This window comes from Anomaloglossus baeobatrachus, chromosome 1 (assembly GCF_048569485.1).
Source record: "Anomaloglossus baeobatrachus isolate aAnoBae1 chromosome 1, aAnoBae1.hap1, whole genome shotgun sequence".
Lineage (NCBI taxonomy): Eukaryota > Metazoa > Chordata > Amphibia > Anura > Aromobatidae > Anomaloglossus > Anomaloglossus baeobatrachus.
Genome location: NC_134353.1, coordinates 199853212 through 199876039, shown reverse-complemented (window position 1 = coordinate 199876039; position 22828 = coordinate 199853212). Strand labels below are relative to the sequence as shown.

The window sequence follows — 22828 nt, the reverse complement described above, 5'->3', positions numbered from 1 at the left end:
CCTTATTAGCCTGAAAGCTGACCGGAGAGCCGTATCTGCAATAAGTTACAAAGTGCTCGCAGTTATCCCACAGCAGGCTGTATGATGTGGCCCCCACACGTTTCTCAGCTCTCTGAGCCACTTCTTCATTAGAAAGAGGTTTTGTCTTGAAACTTTTGTCCATGGGATTAACTATTATACTTCCACCATAGGCAAAGTCCTGCACAGTGTCCACCCTTATACTGGCCACCTTTGCCAGGACGCCCAGGATCAGCCGTTTGTTGGTAACGACTTTCCCAATCAGACACTTGTTGTCAAAAATAGCAGGAAGGATATCAGGCATCAGATGGGCAACCTTGTTATTTCCCAAGTAGATCCCAAAATGAATAAACAGAGTCCTGGGAACCTGTAACAAGTCTCCTCTGTTCAGTGTGCAAAACTCAGCACTTCTTGCTTCAACGTTCCTGTTTTGCAATCTAAACTTCTTTAAGTTTGAAAAAATGAGGATTTTTTCAAAGATGAAGACCATCAGTCCTACCAGAAGAGATTTCATGATGCTCACCTTGAGTACTGCAAGGAGTGTATTAACTGCTCAGTTGTCTTTCATGCTAATCTGTGTTTTTTTGTTAGGCACATGGGGGAGAATCTCTTGACATCACTGAGAAAAGTCTGAAAGCATTGGTCAAAAGTTATCTGGGAGTCACCCTTCTTGCCATTCTAATAAAAATGTTAAACATGAGAAACAAATGCTATAAAGATGTAAATGGCCATTGTTCAGTTTTGGTATTACTTTTATTTTTGTTATTTAAAACTACATTCTTAGAGATGCCAAGACATGTCCAATAATGTCACACAATTTTTTTTTAAATAAAAAAAATAGAAAACTATGCTAACGATTATATTAACTATTTTATTACATTATATTAACTATTTTAGTATAGTTGATGTAAAAATTTAAAATATTCAATATACAATATTTTCAGTTACTTATATAATTGCATAGATTTAATATATCCCTTCCATGATTTTTCTTAATTAGTAATTATTGTGCTCTAATAAATAGCAAAATAAACAAGTTAATGTGTTTTTTTATCGTTTCCCTAAAATCTAAAATCTCCATAACATGGTATTCATAAAATATCTCAAAACACAGTTAAGGTAGTGTGGAAAAATAGTAGTATGATAATGGCAGTGAAATATGTATAAGTCGATCACTGTTTCTTATATATAGGTATATACTGTATATATATATATATATATATATATATATATTTATATACTGTACGTACGTTTATATAAATAAATATATACATATACACGTCAGTAAATTGTCACCAACCCCCTTGATCCCTTGATTTCAGTAATTTGAGCACGAGTTGAATACAGTTGAAAATGGTGGATGACTGGCAGTATATATATATATATATATATATATATATATATATATATATATATATATATATATATATATATATATAAAAATATATATGTGGTTTATATACATATTTTATATGTACACACATTCTCAGTAAATTGTAACCAACCTCTTCGGTGTCAGTAATTTGAGCATGGGTTGAAAAAAGGTTGAAAACAGTGCATGACTGGCAGTATATATATATATATATATATATATATATATATATATACTGTTGGTCATGCACTGTTTTCAAGCTTTTTCAACCCATGCTCAAGTTGCTGAAATAAAAGAGGTTTGTGAGAATTTACTGACACGTGTGTATATACATATATGTACATATATATATACAGTATATATACATATATATGAGAAATAGTTATAGATTTATATATGCTTCACTACCGATATGCTATTGGTCATCTACTGTATTCAACTTTAAAGAAATTGGTGATAATTTTTGGACTATTAGGGTGCCTCATGATGGAGTGATTTACTTCTTACCAAAATATTTTACTATTTAGGGTTATTTGTACGCCTGAAGTTCTATCTTTTGTTTTCTTTGTTTTGTGTTTATACTGTTGTATCCATTGGAGACAAATGCCACAGAACATCTAGTAAAATAGATGATGAGTACTTTGGGTAATGGATGGTGACACCTCCGCACTGTATATCCTTGTGCTAGTGACAGCACCCAGCTATAGAAAGACAAGTGTCTGATATGGAGGGAAAGAGCAAAGCGAATAAGGCTCCACTTATTCTAGTATCTTTATTCCCTAGTTAATTTAAGTATCCAGTGCATTATGAACAGTGTTATGATCCTTCAGTATGTAGCTACAAACCAGTCTTACAAATCAGTCTTACTGGTGACAGCATAAGAATCAGGTCAACCTAATTAGCAGAACTGGTTTACAAAATGGAATACTTGTACAGTGTGAATATATCTGTAGTGTTTGTGGCACAGTTGTACCTAGCAAATGTTATATTACCTGAATAATATTTTAAAAATATAAAAAAATAAAGAGTCCTAATAAGTGATAAAGAAAATACTAGTGCGAATACCAAGTTCCTGCAATGAGTGTTTGGTACATTTTGCTGCAAATGTTCGTACACATAAAACAATTCAATGAATGTTGAATGTTGAATAACACATTCAACCACATAAATAGGATTCATGTAAATCTCGTGCCCACTGCGCTATTTGTTTGTTGATCCAGAAATTGATCTGCAGTGAGTTTTTGGAATCCACAGCATGGCAAATTCTCTTGAAGATAATAATAATATAATAATAACAATATATACTTGTACAGCGTCATTAATGCCACAGCACTTTACATACATGTGTTTTAATTATGGATTTTCCCCATAGACTTGAATGAGATGGAAAAAAAAAAATCTGCATTGAAAAAAACTCACGTGTTTTTATTGCGTTTCAGCATGTGATCTGCACATGACTTTATGAAAGTTTTATCATAGCTAAGTAACGGAAAGTTTTCAAGAAAAAAAAAGTTTTATCCACAATTTGACATAACAAAAAGTGATAAAATCAGCAAGAAAAAAAAGATAACGTAAAAAAATGCAAGTAAAAATGTAATGAAAAAAGGAGCCAAATTTAGGTAAGAGGTGAAGAAAATCTTCAGTATAAGAAAAACTGTTAAAATATTCATGGTCTCAGGACTGGTAAATTAACAAGACACTATACATTACCGTAACAAAAAGAGGGCTGTTTATGGAGCAATACTAATGTTTTGGAAATTTAGCCCTTTTTTGTTGTCTATGTTTGAGGTAAAAAAAGAAGCAAAAATGGAGCAACCCTTTAAAAGTGCATTTTGATACATGCTAATCCATTATGTAAATGAAGAAGCCCCAGGAAAAAAGCCTCACAAAAGGGCAGCTCTTTCTGGTCAACAAAGCTCCTTATTCGGCAGCTAATAACATCAGCAGCCAAGTAAATGCATTACGAACCCACAGGGCTTCAACTTCCCAGAGAGTCTGCGAGTAATGATAGATGGGAAGACACATTCATCTTACCTGAAAAATGACTAAGCCATTGAGACTTGGAGAAAAGAGAACTTGATCCTTTATCCAGTTGTATACAGGCAGCTTTTCCCTCGGAGCCTGCCAGCGCGCTGTCATCAGCCATTAGCCAGGCTTTTTTGTGCTATCTTAACAAGGCATCACAAAAGATTACCTTATAACGCCTACTTGGCAAGAATTTATCCCTACTCCCAGCATAAAACCAGGCAGAGAGCATACACCTTTCACACTGCTCTGTGCTTTGTGAATTGACAACTTTATGGCCCAGTTTCCTGACTTTCCAGGTTTGTTTTTGCTTATGAATGTAATTGTTCTTACTCATCAAAGAGAAAAGACGTTTAACTGGATACTTCCTTCCTGGCTGTCTGGTATAGCAGGGCAAGCAAAGGTTTATCGTCATGCCATAGGAAGACCTAAAATTATACAATCTTCAGAACTCAAAACTCTATATACACATAGACAAAGATATGTTTTTGACAATAAAATAAATGGATGTTTGGTATTAGTTTTTAGGATTAATGTACCCTAGAACTAATAGACTTTACAATTAAAGCCAGCTTTACACCTTACAATTAGGTGTGCGATCTTGTATGCGATGTGACACGCCCAGGTCGCATATGCGATTGAATGAGATCACACGTAGGTCGTTCATTTGCTGTCACACGAGCGTTAGTAGTCTATGTTAAATTCATCAATTTTGTGTGCGATCCTTTAGATCATGTGTTCTGTGACGTATGCATTGGGCACCTTTTTTTTTTTATTTATTGACTTGCCAAGCGTGTGTAATGTGTAGGGATGCGTTTTTACTATGTCATCTGCCATTTAGCTCTGCTACATGGCCGCTGACAGCAGACATAGACAGCCATGTAGCAGAGCTGAATGGCCGCTGACAGCAGACACAGACAGCCGTGTAGCAGAGCTGAATGGCAGATGACAGCAGACACAGAAAGAGCCGCACGATCAGAATGAACTCGGGTGAACTTCACCCGACTTCATGGTCATGCTGCGGCTCTGTCTGTGCCGCGTCCTGATTAGCGGTCACCTGTGAAGGGCTCACCGGTGACCGCTAAACTCCTGAGTAACTGAATTGAGCAGCCCTCTCTCATATACTCACCGATCCCCGATCTCCGGCGCTGCACGGCATTCACACTGCTCCGGCGGCTTTTACTGTTTTGAAAAAGCCGGCCGCCCATTAAACAATCTCGTATTCCCTGCTTACCCCGCCCACTGGCGCCTATGATTGGTTACAGTGAGACACGCCCCCCACGCTGAGTGACAGGTGTCACACTGCACCCAATCACAGCAGCCGGTGGGCGTGTCTATACTGTGTAGTGAAATAAATAATTAAATAATTAAAAAAAACGGCGTGCGGTCCCCCCCATTTTAAAACCAGCAAGATAAAGCCATACGGCTGAAGGCTGCTATTCTCAGGATGGGGAGCTCCACGTTATGGGGAACCCCCCAGCCTAACAATATCAGCCAACAGCCGCCCAGAATTGCCGCATACATTATATGCGACAGTTCTGGGACTGAACCCGGCTCTTCCCGATTTGCCCTGGTGCGTTGGCAAATCGGGGTAATAAGGAGTTATTGGCAGCCCATAGCTGGCAATAAGTCCTAGATTAATCATGTCAGGCGTCTATGAGACACCTTCCATGATTAATCTGTAAATTACAGTAAATAAACACACACACCCGAAAAAAATCATTTATTAGGAATAAAAAACACAAACATATACCCTGGTTAACCACTTTAATCAGCCCCAAAAAGCCCTCCATGTCCGGCGTAATCCAGGATGCTCCAGCGTCGCTTCCAGCGCTGCTGCATGGAGGTGACCGGAGCTGCAGCAGACACAGCCGCTCCGGTCACCTCCCCACAGCAACTGAAGACAGCCGCGCGATCAGCTGATCTGTTACTGAGGTTACCCGCTGTCACTGGATCCAGCGGTGGATGCAGCGATGGCCGCGGGTAACCTCAGTGACAGCTCAGCTGATCGCGCTACTCACCGCCGCTCCGGTCAGCTCCAGTCAGCAACTGAGGTGAGTAGCGCGATCAGCTGAGCTGTCACTGAGGTTACCCGCGGCCACCGCTGCATCCAGTGACAGCGGGTAACCTCAGTGACAGCTCAGCTGATCGCGTGGCTGTTTTCATTTGCTGTGTGGAGGTGACCGGAGCGGCGGTGTATTCTGCAGCTCCGGTCACCTCCATGCAGCAGCGCTGGAAGCGACGCTGGAGCATCCTGGATTACGCCGGACATGGAGGGCTTTTTGGGGCTGATTAAAGTGGTTAACCAGGGTATATGTTTGTGTTTTTTATTCCTAATAAATTATTTTTTTTGGGTGTGTGTGTTTATTTACTGTAATTTACAGATTAATCATGGAAGGTGTCTCATAGACGCCTGACATGATTAATCTAGGACTTATTGGCAGCTATGGGCTGCCAATAACTCCTTATTACCCCGATTTGCCAACGCACCAGGGCAAATCGGGAAGAGCCGGGTACAGTCCCAGAACTGTCGCATATAATGTATGCGGCAATTCTGGGCGGCTGTTGGCTGATATTGTTAGGCTGGGGGGCTCCCCATAACGTGGGGCTCCCCATCCTGAGAATACCAGCCTTCAGCCGTATGGCTTTTTCTGGCTGGTTTTAAAATTGGGGGGGACCGCATGCCGTTTTTTTAAATTATTTAATTATTTATTTCACTACACAGTATAGACACGCCCACAGGCTGCTGTGATTGGGTGCAGTGTGGCACCTGTCACTCAGCGTGGGGGGCGTGTCTCACTGTAACCAATCATAGGCGCCGGTGGGCGGGGTAAGCAGGGAATACGAGATTGTTTAATGGGCGGCCGGCTTTTTCAAAACAGTAAAAGCCGCCGGAGCAGTGTGAATGCCGTGCAGAGCCGCGCCGGTGATCGGGGATCGGTGAGTATGAGAGAGGGGGTAAGAGGGATAGACTGACATGGACAGAGAGAGAGGGACAGAGATAGTGACCGACTGACAGAGATTAGTGAATGACAGACATTGTGAGGCGCTTCAGAACGCAGCTTTTCAGCTGCGCTCTGAAGCAGACCTTTTTTAAGCTGCGGTGCAGAGCGCACACCTGCGCACATAGCCTCAGACATCACAATCGTATGATGGATGTCACACGTTACAATTGACTAGTTTCGTACTACCAAACGTCCAATGTATGAGGAATAAACGACGTGTATGCGATCACCGTATTTGCGTTCAATATCGATCGCACGTAGGTTTCACACGCAAATACGTCACGAACGATGCCGGATGTGCGTCACTTACAACTTGACCCCGACGACGGATTGAAAGATCTATTGAAGTGTGTAAAGCAGGCTTTAGAGTCTTCAAGTCCTGCCAACTACGGCAAGTGCAGTGTGGCGCGGGGCGATGTAAGGAGATGAACTTGTCGCATTCATCTCTAAAGATATCAATAGCATATTATTATATCCTGCGCTATTGTGGAAGTAATGGATGTGTGTTGTAATGCACTGTATTGTGAGGAAGCTAGTCTGCCCAGCAACAGACAGTGAGTAGGGTAAGAAACGGTTATCAGTTGGGACTAGCCCATAGTGGAGGAGCAAGTGAACAGGGAAAGGCCAGTAGATGAGACAGGGCCACCACCATGTGACAGAAGCAGACCTCTGCCTGTACAGCAGAACCACATTAGTTGGGTGTCCCTGAAGAGATAGAAAGACTGGAGAAGAGGACAGCAAGAATAAGAAGAGAGAAAGATAGAGGAACCGAGTGATAGAGTGAGAATGGGTTTGGAGACAGAACGCTTGATTGTGTGGCCCCTAGTATCTTACATCTCACAAGGTAATGGGCCAGGATGGAATAGTACATGAGACAAGGTGTGTGTCCTGGGCAGTAGTTCCAAGATTCACTGAGCAGAGAGGCTCATTAACGGCAAAAGTAGCCAAGTATCTCCTATAAGGGGAAAAGGAAGAAAATGACTTTCATGTACTCCGCTGTCGTGTTGAGCTGGTTGGTGGTAAAGAAAAAGAGGCTTGCAATTGCCAAACTGAGGGAAATGCAGTAAGTAAAGAGAGTTTTTTGGGATGCTCTGTGTCAGAGTTCCCCAACCTTTCTGACTTTGAGAGCCACATTCAGCTTTGAAAAAGGGTTGTGAGCCACACTCAGCTTTATTAGAGGGTCATTAGACACATAAAGCTCCCGCCACCCTCATCATAGTTGCACTCAGAGCCCCCATTACTGGTATAATGAAAGCCAAAACTCTTCCACAGAAACTACAACAAGGCAGTATGCCAAGATCCAGGGGTTTCTACTTTATCCCCTCTAGATCTATTCTTCTGTGCGGAGCTATTCACAAATGTCATCATCTTGAGACCTGCTCTTCATGGCTGTTTGCTACCCTGGTGGTAGACAGCCGTGAGCCACACATCATGGGCCCACGAGACACATATGGCTCCCGAGCCACAGGTTGGGGACCCCAGCTTTGTGTGAATTATATGTCTGAAAAGTGCTGTACCAGCTGTCCAATCTACATAGTTGTCTTCCAATACTGTTCATTGAAGGACTGTGTTTGAAGAACTGGTGTTTAGTCTCAGTGAAGGGGTTAACATCTGGTCCTGATCAGCCAATGTCAATATGCGGCCTGCAAGGGAGTATCGCCACAGTAGCAACAGCGCCCACACCCAACGTGCCGCTGTGCAGAAGACACACACCTCACACACGACTCATCTAGGGAGATATATTTTGGACAGTAAAAACAATTGGAGGTTTAGTATTCATTGTTAGGATGTATGTACCTGCAGCCTATAACTAATAGGCTTTACACTTCATAGTCTTCAAGTCAATACAAACCAAGAAGCAACCAATTACATTCTGACAAATCAAACAAAAAATAGTGCCAATAATGCATCCAAACCTGAAAAGAACTATGCAAATCCACTCCAAGTCATGAATATTCTTATGATAATTTCCCTGCAGAAAACAGCTGATCATGTAAAATTAAAAACAAAACAAAAACAAAACAGTATATTTACCTCCCCCAGAGGTCCCATTCGAAAGCATCTCTACTCCCTCACTATTCTCTATACACCCCACCTCCTGTGACAGCCTGTGAAAATCCAAAACAAAGCCGCAACGGAAATTTAAGTTCAGAAATCCTCTGCAGGTTTCTTTCTTCTAATCTCATTTATTTTGTTGTAAATATACAGTATTTCACAGCAGATTTTCCATCCAAAAATCCTAAATAAAAATGTGCATAACTTTCATAATTATAGATGCCACTAAATATGTTTCCTGCTTGACCAACCTGCTCCATGTTTCATAGACTACAATATTTTAGATTTGGGCTTTATTGTTGTTTGAAAATAAGCTGCAAAAGATAAAACTGCCCCTCCTAGCGCAATAAACCCAATACAAGGTGAAGATGAAAGTAGATTATTTCGAGATCTGCTCACATTCTGGAATTGTGCAATTACAGGCAGAATCCTGGTAAAGGCTTGTAGAATTGTGTTCTGTCAGCTGATGCTCTACTATCGAGCGATGGTGGACAAAAAACACCTCAGCATACACCACAATATATAGAAGAAATATTGAACGTGGGTGCTGCCGATAATCACCGTCCAAAAGATAGATGCCAAAGCTAACAAGCACTTCTCTATACTCCTACTTCTAGACCTGTCCTCAGCCTTCGATACCGTTGACCACTCCCTCCTATTACAGACCCTCTCTTCCCTTGGTGTCAGAGATCTTGCCATCTCTTGGATCTCTTCATACCTTTCCAATCGCACTTTCAGTGTCTCCCACACTCAAACAACCTCTTCATCCCGCCATCTCTCTGTTGGCGTCCCTCAAGGCTCTGTCCTAGGACCCTTACTTTTTTCTATCTACACATTTGGCCTGGGACAACTCATAAAGTCCCATGGCTTCCAATACCACCTTTATGCCGACGACACCCAGATCTACCTCTCTGACCCAGATGCCACATCTCTGCTGTCCAAAATCCTGAAATGTCTATCTGCTATATCCTCCTTCTCCTCTCGCTTCCTAAAGCTCAATGTGGCCAAAACTGAACTAATCATCTTTCCTCCGTCTCACCTACACTCTCCACCTGATCTATCTATCACAATAAATAACACCATGCTCTCGCCAGTACCGAAAGTTCACTGCCTCGGAGTGACTTTTGACTCTGCCTTGTCCTTCATACCACACATCCAATCCCTCACCACCTCCTGCCGTCTTCAGCTCAAAAATATTTCCAGAATCCGCCCTTTCCTCAATTCGCAATCTACAAAAATGCTAGTGCATGCCCTCATAATCTCCCGCCTTGACTACTGTAACATCCTCCTCTGTGGCCTTCCTGCCAACACGCTCGCCCCTCTCCAGTCTATCCTTAATTCTGCTACCCGACAGATCCATCTCTCTCCTCAATACCACCCCGCTTCTCCTCTCTGCATGTCCCTCCACTGGCTCCCAATCTTCCACCGTATCCATTTCAAACTACTAACTCTGACCTACAAAGCTGTGCATAATCTGTCTCCCTCCTACATCTCTGAACTAATCTCCCACTACACTCCAACACATCACCTCCGGTCCTCCCAAGACCTCCTTCGCTCCTCCTCTCTCATTCGATCCTCAAGCAATCGACTCCAAGACTACTCCCGAGCATCCACAGTCTCCTGGAACTCGCTGCCTCAACACGTCAGACTATCCCCTACCCTTGCAAACTTCAAACGGAACCTGAAAACCCACCTGTTCAGAAATGCCTACAATCTACAATGAACTCACAGCCCCCCGACCACCGTGCGGAGCCGCCGCCCGACCACCGTGCGGAGCCGCCGCCCGACCACCGTGCGGAGCTGACGCCCAATCTACACCCCACCTATTGTCTCCTACCCATAATCCTATAGAATGTAAGCCCGCAAGGGTAGGGCCCTCTTCCCTCTGTACTAGTCTGTCTACTGTAACTTGTATATGTATTTTGTATGTAACCCCCGTCTCATGTACAGCACCATGGAATTAATGGTGCTCTATAAATAAATAATAATAACAATAGATAAACTCAAGGTTCCTTTATTGGTAAGGAAACGGGAATTGTAATGACTTGCTTTCAAAAATCACGTCTGTAAAGTGCTGGAGAATTAATAGCACTATATTTAATATATAAAGCTGAATGTGTGTGTGTGTGTGAGTGTGTGTGTGTGTGTGTGTGTGTATGTCCGGGATTGGCATCTGCATCGTCGCAGCTACAGCCACAAAATTTTGCACACTCACACGTCTGGACTCTGAGAGCATCATAGGCTATGTTGTAAGGGGAAATTTTAACCAATTCCAATTTAACCCTGCGCTTTACAGTTACTCTCCAAAAAACATGCCTCCATTAAAGTAAATGGAGCCTGGAACTATAGGTTATTAGTAGGAGCTGTGATTGGTTGCTATAGGAACAAAAGACATTCATAGTATAAGAAGCTTATATGTGCGGTAATAAGATGTCGGTGGGGAGACAGATACAGAGAGACAGACAGAGAGACAGACAGAGAGACAGAGACACAAACAGGGAAAGAGACAGAGAGATAGAGACAGACAGAGACAAACGGTGAGAGAGACAGACAGAGACAGACAGTGAAAGAGACAGACAGAGACAGACCTGGAAAGAGACAGACAGAAAGAGACCTGGAAAGAGACTGACCTGGAAAGAGACTGACCTAGAAAGAGACTGACCTGGAAAGAGACAGACCTGGAAAGAGACAGACCTGGAAAGAGACAGACCTGGAAAGAGACAGACCTGGAAAGAGACAGATGGGAAAAGAGACAGATGGGAAAAGAGACAGACAGACATGCAGACAGGGACAGAGACAGGCAGACAGGAAAGAAGGAGACAGCCAGAGAGACAGACAAAGATAGATCGGGAAAGACACAGACCTTGATAGAGACAGATGGAGAAAGAGACAGAGAAATAGAGACAGACAAGGAAAGAGACAGACAGAGACAGGCAGACAGGAAAAGATACAGACGTTTCACTTTTTCCCCATTATGTTGATAGGGGCAAAATTGATTGGTAAATTGGAACACGCGGGGTTAAAATTTCACCTCACAACATAGCCTATGACACTCTAGGGGTTCAGATGTGTGAGTGTGCAAAATTTTGTGGCTGTAGCTGCGACGGTGCAGATGTCTATCCCGGACATACACACACACACACACATACACACATTTAGCTTTATATATTAGATATTTGGAAAACCATGTATCATTTCCTTTACATTTTATTAATACTTTCCGTCCGATTAATTTACCTCTCCCATCGCCACTCTTCTACCTCTCACCTCCACCAATCCGTTACAATTCCTAAGTGAATCCAGGTGAATTATTAACAATGATGTGCTGCCCCTGCAGCGGTCGAACCGCTCAGATCCGGGGGTGATAGTTACTCGTGGCTCGAGGGTCCAGGGTGTCACAATGACTTACAAGGCCCTCCATAATCTGTGTCCCTTATACATTATATACATATCGCCTTCAAGACTTTTCCTGAGCATCCCCCATCCTCTAGAATTCAGTGCCTTAGAAAGTCTGATTGTCTCCCTTCAAACACAGCCTGAAAACTCATTTTTTCAGAAAAGCCTACATCCTATAATAATTCTGCTGCCACCCCACCGCCATTAAAGCTACTGGAACCTCAAGAAATACTGTCTCTTTTCCCTATACCCTGCAGATTGTTGTCTCCCCCTCTGTACCAATCGGTCACTTATTTTTTTTTCACTAGCAAGACAAAACAATCACTGATCTCGGGGAGACCAGCCAGATGAAACACTGCTTGCAGCCAGCGAGGGCGCTCAACACAGTGAAATCCTAGGTGCATTGCCCCCTAAGAAGTATGCAAATCAGAAAGGTCCGTGGAGCCTCTGTTAGGAGTCTCGACATGGAAAATAGCCAGATATCCCTCCGCGAAGGACCTAACCTTGGATGGATACCTGGCCTTGGTATTTCCCTTGTCATATCTTTAAACTCGTCAAGAGCTGGATATTGACTAAAAGAGCCACTTAATATGGTGGTTATGGTGGTCTCCTAAAAAAAGCCACTCCTTGGCTAGGTCCTTCCCGGAGGGGTATCTGGCTTTTATCTGTCGAGACTCCGAACAGAGGCTCCACGGACCTTTTGGATTTTTTTCACTAGAATTTATATATATATTTTGTATGTAAACCCTCATCACATGTAGAGTATGGAATTAATGGTGCTATAAAAATAGAAAATGATAATTACATAGTTAAAAAATGATCCCGAGATCATAAAAGCTTTTCAATTTTATTATCCTATAGCTGTCTAGATACTATAGGGAATAAAATTCTTATACCATGGTAATGGCTGTTAATTTTTTTTGATTGGCAGATTGGAACAGTTAGTTTAAATTGACTTCACCATGATCAAAGGAAATTCCTCCCCATAATCAGAGCTAAGGGACCTAGGCGCAGTCTCTTCACTAGGACTAAGAAATAAAAATGCCAAAATTTGGGACTCTATTCCATCTGCTTTCCGGCACACAGTCCTGAATATATTCCCTCCATAACATAGAAAAGAGTTTAAGAAAGGGGGTAGCATCTACATGTTGGTAAATGCACCAGATTAATCAATAACATGCACTTTTCTTTTGGCACAAAAGAAACATTCTCTAACGTGTCAAGCATGATGAGATAATTTGGTCAAAGCTATTTTCCAGTCTGGTCCAGCTTCTGCCTATATCTAATGTGTATGGAAGTGTCCTAATGTTCTCATAATGCCAAAAAAGGTAAGAACAACTGGGTTTCTGGATTTTAACATGCTCAATCTTTTTGCTCTCATATAGATAGAAGATAAGCTCCCACCAGACATGTCTGACTGTCGCCTGCTATTCCCTCTAATAACACTTGCAAGTGAATGGGAAGTTAGGGGCACTATCATTTAGCCAAGTGAGCATTTGGTCAACAGATTTTACATGACCGGCTTAAAGCTGACTATCCACATATGATATTTATCTTTAGATCGTTGTCATTCACGGCTTACTTCTGTCAGAATTTGATACCTGGAAGACATATTAAAGCATACGTTACTTAATTAAGTTTAATCTTCCAAAATTCTGCAGATATATTGACAAACAAAAGAGTAACAATGTTTTAAAGTTTTGACTTTTTGTCTCTATATTTCAGCATCCACTACATCTTCAAACGTGAGACTACCATCAATTTATAGACAATCTTCTTGGCTATCATAGGCCCTGTGAACACACTGCATTTTTTTGCGGCATTTTTGGGTGCTGTTTGTGGTCCTAAACTGCATGCATTCCTCCCCAGCAAAGTGTATGAGAATTCAGAAAGGCTGTGTGCACGTTGCTTCTTTTTTGCCTGCAGTTTTACATACAGAAAAAAGAAGCAGCATGTCACTACTTTCTGAGTTTTCCCTGTGTTTTTCACCCATTGACTTCAAAGATGTCATGAAAAAATGCAGGGAAAAATGCAGACAGCAAATTCTTTGCGTTTCATTGCATGTTATCCACATTTTCCCGCGTTTTGGCCCTGCGTTTTAGAGGACTGGTAGATCTAATCCCCTGCTGACTGGGGGTCTGTGGAGGATTAATCCACGGTATCTGGCCAGATGTTGATCCTCCCCTTATAAAGCACATGGGGACCAGAATCCAACTCAAAAGTGTAGGAGCAAGAGCTTCATACTCACCGATCACCGGGGCGGCTGTCACACTGCTCCTGCGGCAGCTCTTTGTTCTTCCAGCCGGCTGCTCATCAGGCTCATACATATTGACTGCTTGTCCTGACCACCGGCAACTGTGATTGATTGCAGTCAAACATGCCCCCAAGCTGAGTGACAGCTGTCTGACTCCAACCAATCACAGATGCCGGTGGACGGGACTATATCATACAGTAAAATACATAAATAAATAATTGAAGAAAAATGGCGTACGGTCCCCTAATTTTGAAACCCAGCCAAGATAAAGCCCCACAGCTGGGGACTGGTATTCTCAGACTGGGGAGGCCCATGGTTATTAGGCTGCCCCCAGCCTAAAAATTTCAGCCTGCAGCCGCCCACATTTGCCCCATCCGTTAGATGCAACAGTCCCGGGACCTTACCCGACTCATCCCGATTGCCCTCATGCAGTGGCAATCAGAGTAATAAAGAGTTAATAGAAGCCCATAGCTGCCACTAAGTCCTAGATTACTGATGGCAGGCATCTATGAGACACCTACCATCATTAATCTGTAAGTGAAAGTAAATAAACACAAACACCCCAAAAATTCTTTATTTGAAATAAAAGGCAAAAAAGCCCCCTAATTATTTTTATTTAAGGGAGACAAACCACTTCCACAAGTCTGGTAGTGGCTTTCTCCTCTTTCTCTCTGTTGAAAACACATGAAGTCTTGGCCGATCCAAGTGTTTTCAGAAATGATTTTAATCGAGTGGTTTTATTCCTTCATCCAAATTCATGGAAACAAAATGCAGGAATTTAATTATAATAACTATCTTACAATACCTAAGATAACTTAGGAGAGAGAAATAAGGGGCACACAGTTACCTCTGGTTTTTATTCCCAAAGTATTCTTGTTTGTAACAATTCTGCATACAGTTACTTTAACGAATATAAAACTATCTGACCATACTTACCTTTACTACTTCAAGTATCAAATTCTGAATTGAAAGTATCTACATGAAAATAAAATCATAGTCCATATATACTGACTGATGGAAAGTATGACTACTGGGAACTCGGCTTTCCAGTTCTAAGCTGTCCTCAATCCGTAGATTAACTGGAGCTATTCCATGGAAACAATTGATCCTTTATCAGTGCTGTTGATGTGTCAAAGTGTAAAGATTAAAACCCAGGTGTGTCTATGATTTATATAGAAAATTAGGTCTGTCCTTGCATACTTTGTTGTTGTGTAATGAGATTATGTAAAGCCACATGTAGTTCACTCTCTGGGTAATACATTGTGACATTCGTAGTGCCTGAGAGGGGCACTGCATGATAGATATTATTTTTTATTTACATTCTTTAAAGGGAATCTGTCACCAGCTTTTTGCCACCTAATCTGACAGCAGTATAACGTAGGGGCAGAGATCCTGATTCCAGCAATGTGTCACTTACTGGTTACTAATGTAGCGCCCCTGAGACACTCAGGGCACTACAGGGAACTGCATCCTCTAGGGGGTGCAGGACCAACCCCCTGGGACCTGGAGTACCAGTGCTGATACCACCAAAGCACAACCAAAATCCTAAGTTCTCCACTCCACATCGGGCATAGAGGGTTAACCATGCATGGGCATGGTCGCCATGGAAAGGAATAAGTCCCTGGGATTAGCCAGCTTGGTGGGAGGGGTCAGCAGTCAGTCAGTGGAGTTGAGAGAGTGCAGCACACGGGAGAGGTGTGCGGACGTCCCAGAGCTGCGTCCGTGCAGCGGTGACCCGGGGGCACAGGAGAGAGGTCGCCAGGACGGGTACCGGAGATACCGCTGGGACCGGAGCATGCACGGGGCACAGGGCCCTAGATCAGGCGCCAGTTCTACACGGCTTGATAAATACCTGCTCGGTGAGGACACCTTAACGGACTTAACCGAACCAAATAATCCGGGGGCATCAGCAGTAAACTGGGATTGGGGTTTGGACACTTACTTCCCTACAGAGTCCACACTGCCCGCCGTACGGAGAAGGAGACTGTACTCCAAAAAGGACAGTCGGACCCCAAACACTCTACGCTACGGGGACCCAACCAATGGAGAGTGCCGGGGACAGAGCAACCTGGGTCACTACATTGGCACTGATACTCCTGGGACCTAAATCAGCAATCCAGGGGCCTGAGTGAGTAGAGACTGTTAAAGACAACCTGGTGTGGTCTCCATTATTACCCCTCATCAACTCCCAGGCATGGCCCTACCTGCGGAGGGCCAAACACCATTGCTGTAATCACCACAAGCTCTGGGAGTACCCACATTTAGCAGCGGCGGTTCTCATCCTTAACTGCAACCCACAGGTGGCATCAGATGACATTAACTCTATTCTCCCCTGTAAATATCCCTCTTTGTAAAAGGGGCCCAGGGCTCGGAACCGGGCAACGGCCACCAAAGTGACATCCCTAACGGTATATTCTGCCCAGGACCGAGTACCCCCTTCCCTGGGCACTATACTTAGTGTAGTTTTGATAAAATCACTGTTTGATCAGTAGTAGATTATCATTAGAGGACTACTTAGCGTGCTGCCAGTTAGTCCAGCATATTCATAAGCTCTGTATAACTGCTAGATCTGCCGAACAGAAAACATTGATTTTATCAAAATGACAGCAAACAGCTCAGTAAGTGACACATCAATGGAATCAGGGTCTCTGTCTCTACATTATCCTGCTCTCAGATGGGGTAGCAAAACCTGGTGACAGATTCCCTTTACTTCCCTGAGTTATTTATCATTGCTCAAGTCCTGCATAATGGGATGTAGAGCTTGTCTGCTTTGTACCTGTTCTTTTGTGAATGAAAGGGAACTTGTCATCAGATTCATGCTGCCTGAACCAGGGATAGAATGAATCAACACATTTCCTCTGTGATTACTGTCAGGTATGTTTTTTACTGAAATGCTGCAGTGTTTCATATAAAATACTTTGAAAAGTCAGTTGGGGACCATGTATCACAGATGACTATTCCGAGGCCGGTTCTGACATGTCTCTTCCTATGTACATAAATAGAGAAAGGAGTGTCAGTCAACTCTAACAAGCCAGGAAAATACTGCCTGGGACAGGCCATACTGCTCGGGACAGGCCATAGAATAGTCACCAGAAACATAGCCCGACTTTTCATGTTTATGCTGAAATAGAGTAAAACATACCTCGATGCATAATCATAAAGTTTATTAAAAGTAATCTGTCAGCAGGTATTTGCCACCTCAACTGAGAACAGCATGATGTAGGCAAAGAGACCCTGAATCCAACGATGTATCATTTAGATTACTGGGTGCAGCCGTTTTATGATATAGCAATGCAGCAGAGCTGAGAAAGCTGTCACGCCCACACCAGGGTTTCTATAGACATTGTACATTGACTGTGAGGTGCCAATCATAGGAAGGGGTGTGTTGTACAACATGGCAGAAGTCAGCAAGTCACAGCAATGGTAAGATCTTACTGCTAGAACAGACACTGCAAATAAACAACAGCACTGACCTTGACAAGTGAGGAATTGATGAATTCTCTGTGTTAACCCTTACACCATGCAGTCTTCAGATTACATAGCAAAACCCTGCTGACAGATTCCCTTTAAAGGGGTTTATGGGCCATGATTTAAAAGTTTACATACTTTTTACTTTTGTTATATTTTCTTTTTAATTTATATTTTAGTCTTCCTAGGGAACTTGAACATATGATCATTTGATGCACAACCATCGGATTGCAGTGTATAGCAAAATCCCACTCTTAGGTCTCTTTAACACGTACGTGCCTCCGATACGTGTTTGGGATTTTTCTCACGTACCGGAGACACGTACACACGTAGACCTATGTATTTCTATGATTTTGGACACACGTATTTGCGCACGGAACGTGTATCCGTTCCGTACTTACGTGTGTTCGTGTGTTTCTCACGCCGACATGTCCGTTTTCTCTCCGGCATCACGGGTGTCACACGGAACACAAACCTGTCTCACGTAATGCAAAAAGACCACACGGATGTGTTCCATGTGACATGCAGCGGAGAAAAGACGTGTCTGTGAGAAAAAAAAACCCAAACCCTTACTCACCTTCTCCTGCCCTGCTGTCTCTGCCGCTGCTGTCAATTGCTGCCGACCGCCGCTCATTATGCTCATTGAATATTCACTTCACTGCGGCCGGAAGCAGCAGCAGCAGGGAGTCGGCAGGACCGGAGATCAGCACCACGGACAGTGACGCTAGGGACAGGTGAGCAGAAAGTTCCTGTTCTCCGTGTGTTAGCACGTATATCACACGGAGAACACAAGTGTGTCATACACACGGCACACCGAGGGCAATACGCACCTTTGACACGTCCGTGAAAAACGTCAATGGGGAGGGTCTATGAGACCCCCATTACTAAGCTGTAAGTCAAAGTAAATAAAAACAAACACTGAAAAAATCCTTTATTTGAAATAAAATACAATAAAACACCCTATTTCACCACTTTATTAACCCAAAAACACCCCTGCAGGTCCAACATAATCCACATGAGGTCCCACGACGATTCCAGCACTGCTGCATTTGAACTGACAGTGCCTGATAATGGAACATGACTGCCTGCTGTGAGCTTCAGACAGAGAATGAATGACCCACAGCCATGAGCGGTGACGTCACTCAGGTTAGTTACTGTCACATCTGAAGTCCTCCACCTGTGACCGCAGGTAACCTGACATCAAGTGACCTCATTAAACTCAATGAACTCAACTAGATCTCCTGGCAGGAAAACACATTTTTTTTGCCAAGAGATGCAGATTTGGTGCTGAAATTTTTACATCATATTCCTGCACCCATTCTACACCTCCTGGAGCAAAAAAAAAATCGCATCACTACTACATCATAACACATGCGGTTTTGATACATTTTTTTGCCAGGAGGTGTAGATTAGGTGGGATATGGAATTATGTAACATGTAATATATTATGTAATATGTAGATTAGGTGTATGAATATGGAATATGAATAAAACATTCATCACCAAATTTGCATCTCTTGACCCAAAAATACAAAAACAAATATGTTTTTTCTGCCAGAAGGTACAAATTTGGTTCTGAAATGTAGTGCAGCATATTGCAACATATAAGCACTAATTTGTGAAAACTTATTTTGGGCATTTGTAGTACAAGAAATGTAGATTTGGTGATGAAAGTTTTACATCATATTCATGCCCCCAAACTATACCTGCTGGCAAAAAAAAAATGCATCAAAACTACATATGGTAAGATGCGGTAGTTGTGCGTTTTTTTGCAAGGAGGTGTAGATTGGGTGAAAGAATATGGTGTCAAACTTTCAGCTGCAAATATACATCTCTTGGCAAAAAAAAGCAGTTTTATACCTGAGGTGAGGTCACTGAGGTCACTTGAGGTCAGGTTACCTGTGATCACAGGTAGAGGACTGTGGGAACCTCGAGCTGTGACCGCAAATCACCGGTGCGGCGTCACCAGTGATCGCGCAGCTCAGTCTCTGCCTGAAGTTACAGCGAACAGTCATGTTCCGTGATCGCGCTCTGTGACTTCAGATATGTAGCAGAGCAGGAATCGTCATGGGACCTCATGTGGATTACGTTGGACCTGCAGACGTGTTTTTGGGGTTAATAAATAGGTGAAAGAGGGGTTTTTTTGCATTGTATTTCAAATAAAGCAATTTTTGGTGTTTGTATTTTTGACTGTCACTTACAAATTTCTCATAGACCCTCCCCATTACTAATCTAGGGCTTAGTGGAAGCTGTGGGCTGTTATTAACCACTTATTACTCCGATTGCCAATGTACCAGGGCGATCAGAAAAAGCCGGGTAAAGCTTCGGGACTTTCGCATCTAATGGATGCGATAATTCTGTGTGGCTGCAGGCTTCTATTTTTAGGCTGGGGGAGTGTCTCAATAAGCATGCATTTCCCCAGCCTGAGAATACCAGCCCCCAGCTACCAGCTTTATTTTGGCTGGGTATCAAAATTCGGAGGGGGGACGGGGGGGGGGACTGCACACCGTTTTTTTTAATTATTTATTTAAATATTTTTAAGAAAAAGTTGCATGCGTTTCCTCCTTTTGATACACAGCCAAGATAAGAACACAGCTGGGGCCTGATGCTTGTAGCCATATACTTTCTCTGTGCTGGATAGCATAATATGAGGGACCCTATGCCAAATATTTTATTTATTTATTTTTACTCTATGATATAGACCCACAGACAGCACCTGTGGTTGGTTGCAGGAAGACGCTGTTACACAGGCTATGGAGCAATGATGGCCGGTGGGTGGGGAAAGCAGTGCATATGCAATGAAGGTAATGAGCGACCCTGGAAGTGAATGGACGGCCACGGGAACAGCTACAGCCTCGCCGGAGCCTCGGTAAGTGTGAAGCGCTTGCTTCATTCCTATTTTCTTTATTTTTCCTTTATTTTGTTTTATTTCCTGAGTTGCCGGATCCGGATCAACACCCGGCACTCAGGTAAATTTGAAACTGTGCGGATCCGGACTTTTACAGTCCGGGTCCGCTCATCACTAGTAAACACACATGAGACCACCTCTCCACTGAAAACATGGACTAATCCTTGCAATTGTAAAGTGCCGGAGAGGGGCAGACGTGGATGAGGGTTGCGGTCCTCCACTCACCCCGGCACATTACAGATACTGGGGGCAGAGCAGTGTGCGGGATGGGTGTGGAGGTGGCAGCTACCTGCAGCTGCGCTTCTGTACTTTGTCTGGCTTTTCAGGACCCTGTTCACTACAATCGGCTATGCACCCAGGACCATGAGAATCGAGTCCACCACCGGTTAAAACTCTCAAACGTTACTGAACATTTTCTTAGCACTCAGTTTCCTTTTCTTAAAGGCAGTTTTTACTTCCAGATGATTTACAAGCATTTCTTTCATCGCAGAACCCGGCTTCCCAGCTACGGACACCATGGGGCGATTTGTCCTCTCCTTCCAGACCCAGTCACTAAGCATGAGGCTGGTCTGACGGCTTGGCTTTTTATCAAAGGATGGACTCTTGATGCCCCCACTATGCTGGTTTTCCTACAGAGTACTCAATGCTGCCGGCCTAGGAAAGGGACGCCCTTTTCCTCTACTTCTTTTTACTGGAATTATACCCGATAGCTGAGGGGCTCACTCTCCTCTTCAATCTCCTCTACTCCTTCTGCTTTCAATCTTCGCTCTGTGCCTGTCTTATCTTCTTGTCACTACTCTCTGTCTCTTTCTACACTGCCTTGTACCAGGAAGTGTCTTCCCTATATCTCCTCTGTGCTGGGGACTATTCTTCACCTTTTAACCCATGTCATCCTGTCACTTCCTACACACTCCCTTACGCTAAGTGACCAGTGGCTCCAGTGACACCTGTTGGTGGCTGGCTATATTGCACAGGGGAATACACATTATATGTAGTGGGTGGCCATAACCCCTACTGATAGTCCCGGAAAAGTTATTATTAAAAGTGTTTTATATTTTTATGTGATGTGTTAGGGCACCCCCTAGTGGCCGGGTGGGACGGCTGTTGCCACCGGGGAGGAGGAGTCGGCCGGATATCTAGGCTAAGTCTGTTTGTGTGTGGGAGAGAGGATCCGGGACAGCAGACAGTGAACATCTGCGGCGGCAAGTGTGTGTGTGAGCGGACCATCAAGGGACACCGGAGAACAGGAGGTGGACGCAACCTCAGGGTCTATTCCGCTGGTGTGGGTCCAGTGTGTGCTTGGCCGGAGAGTGGGAGACCGGAGAAGAAGAGTATCTAGGGCATATCCCCACCAGAGGGTGCGTTTGGGCAGGTTGTCCCCAGCTCCACCAATATTGCCGGAATCTGCTGACCGGAGTGTTTTATCTTTGTGAATAAATGTCGTTTTTATTGCATCTGGACTTTTGCCTGCAGACTCTTTGTGCATCGGCCGATGAAGATACCGACACACACTCTCTAAACATTAAAGAAGTGATGAAGCCAGGGATGTGCCTTGAATGCAGTGCTGCCACGACTACACAGCCAGAGGCCTCCCTGGCTGGTCACTTCATGTGGCGTAGTCGGCAGGATGCGATTCCCCTGCCAGGAACCAAAAAAGCTGGAGATCAGGTCGTGCCTGGAACACAGGACCCGGACCATGATGCAAGGTTTCCAGTCCCCTGGTGGGAAGAAAACACAGTACCCGTAGCGTTGGACCGGGTACAAGATGGCGGCAAGGAGGCCGTTATCTGTAAGGAAGAAAAGGCGCGAAGAATTGGCGCCAAAAGAAGAGCCTGGGGCTGGCCGGCGCCGAAGAGAAAGTACGGAGTACTCCGCCCAAAGAGGGGAGGCGCCAGCTCCAGGGCATTGAAGAAGAAAAAGAAGTACCTCAACGGAGGAGTCAAGATGATGCGTGAGGCTGGGGGTGGAGTCCGTTTAAGAGCGGGAAACGAAGACCCGCCTCCACTCTCCCCAGTCTCAGCGTCGACATCACCGCCATTACCAGCGATACTGTCGGAGACCGAGATGGAGACCTTTGGGCAACCCGCGGAGTTGGCAACGACTATGGCCCTAATCAGCCTCGGTCGAGGTCGACCCCGGTTCGCCCCTGCTAGTGAGGCCGCGTTGGCGGACCTTCCCATTGGACCGGGAGGTTCCACCAGGCCGGACAAAGTTTCCTGGAAGACCTCATGGGATGCTCAAACCGGGAGCACCATCACAGAGGTGAAGGCGACCTATGCCACCCCACCCATGCCAAACCGTCCGGGGGTTGCAGTCTTCCCATGGGAG

General features: G+C 43.9%; 1 protein-coding gene across 2 annotated transcripts in view; it reads right to left on the bottom strand.

Moving 5' to 3' along the window:
* LOC142310185 (lecithin retinol acyltransferase-like) overlaps positions 1–22828 on the bottom strand; it is a 45747-nt gene that overhangs the window by 4077 nt on the left and 18842 nt on the right. The window contains exon 1 of one of the 2 annotated variants that reach the window (XM_075347671.1): positions 2–576. The exons of the other annotated variant lie outside the window; for it this stretch is intronic. Coding sequence (XP_075203786.1) covers positions 2–532 — 531 coding nt within the window. The 5' untranslated portion in view covers positions 533–576. Of the gene's footprint in view, position 1; positions 577–22828 lie in introns of those variants that run through there. 2 annotated transcript variants of the gene reach the window in all.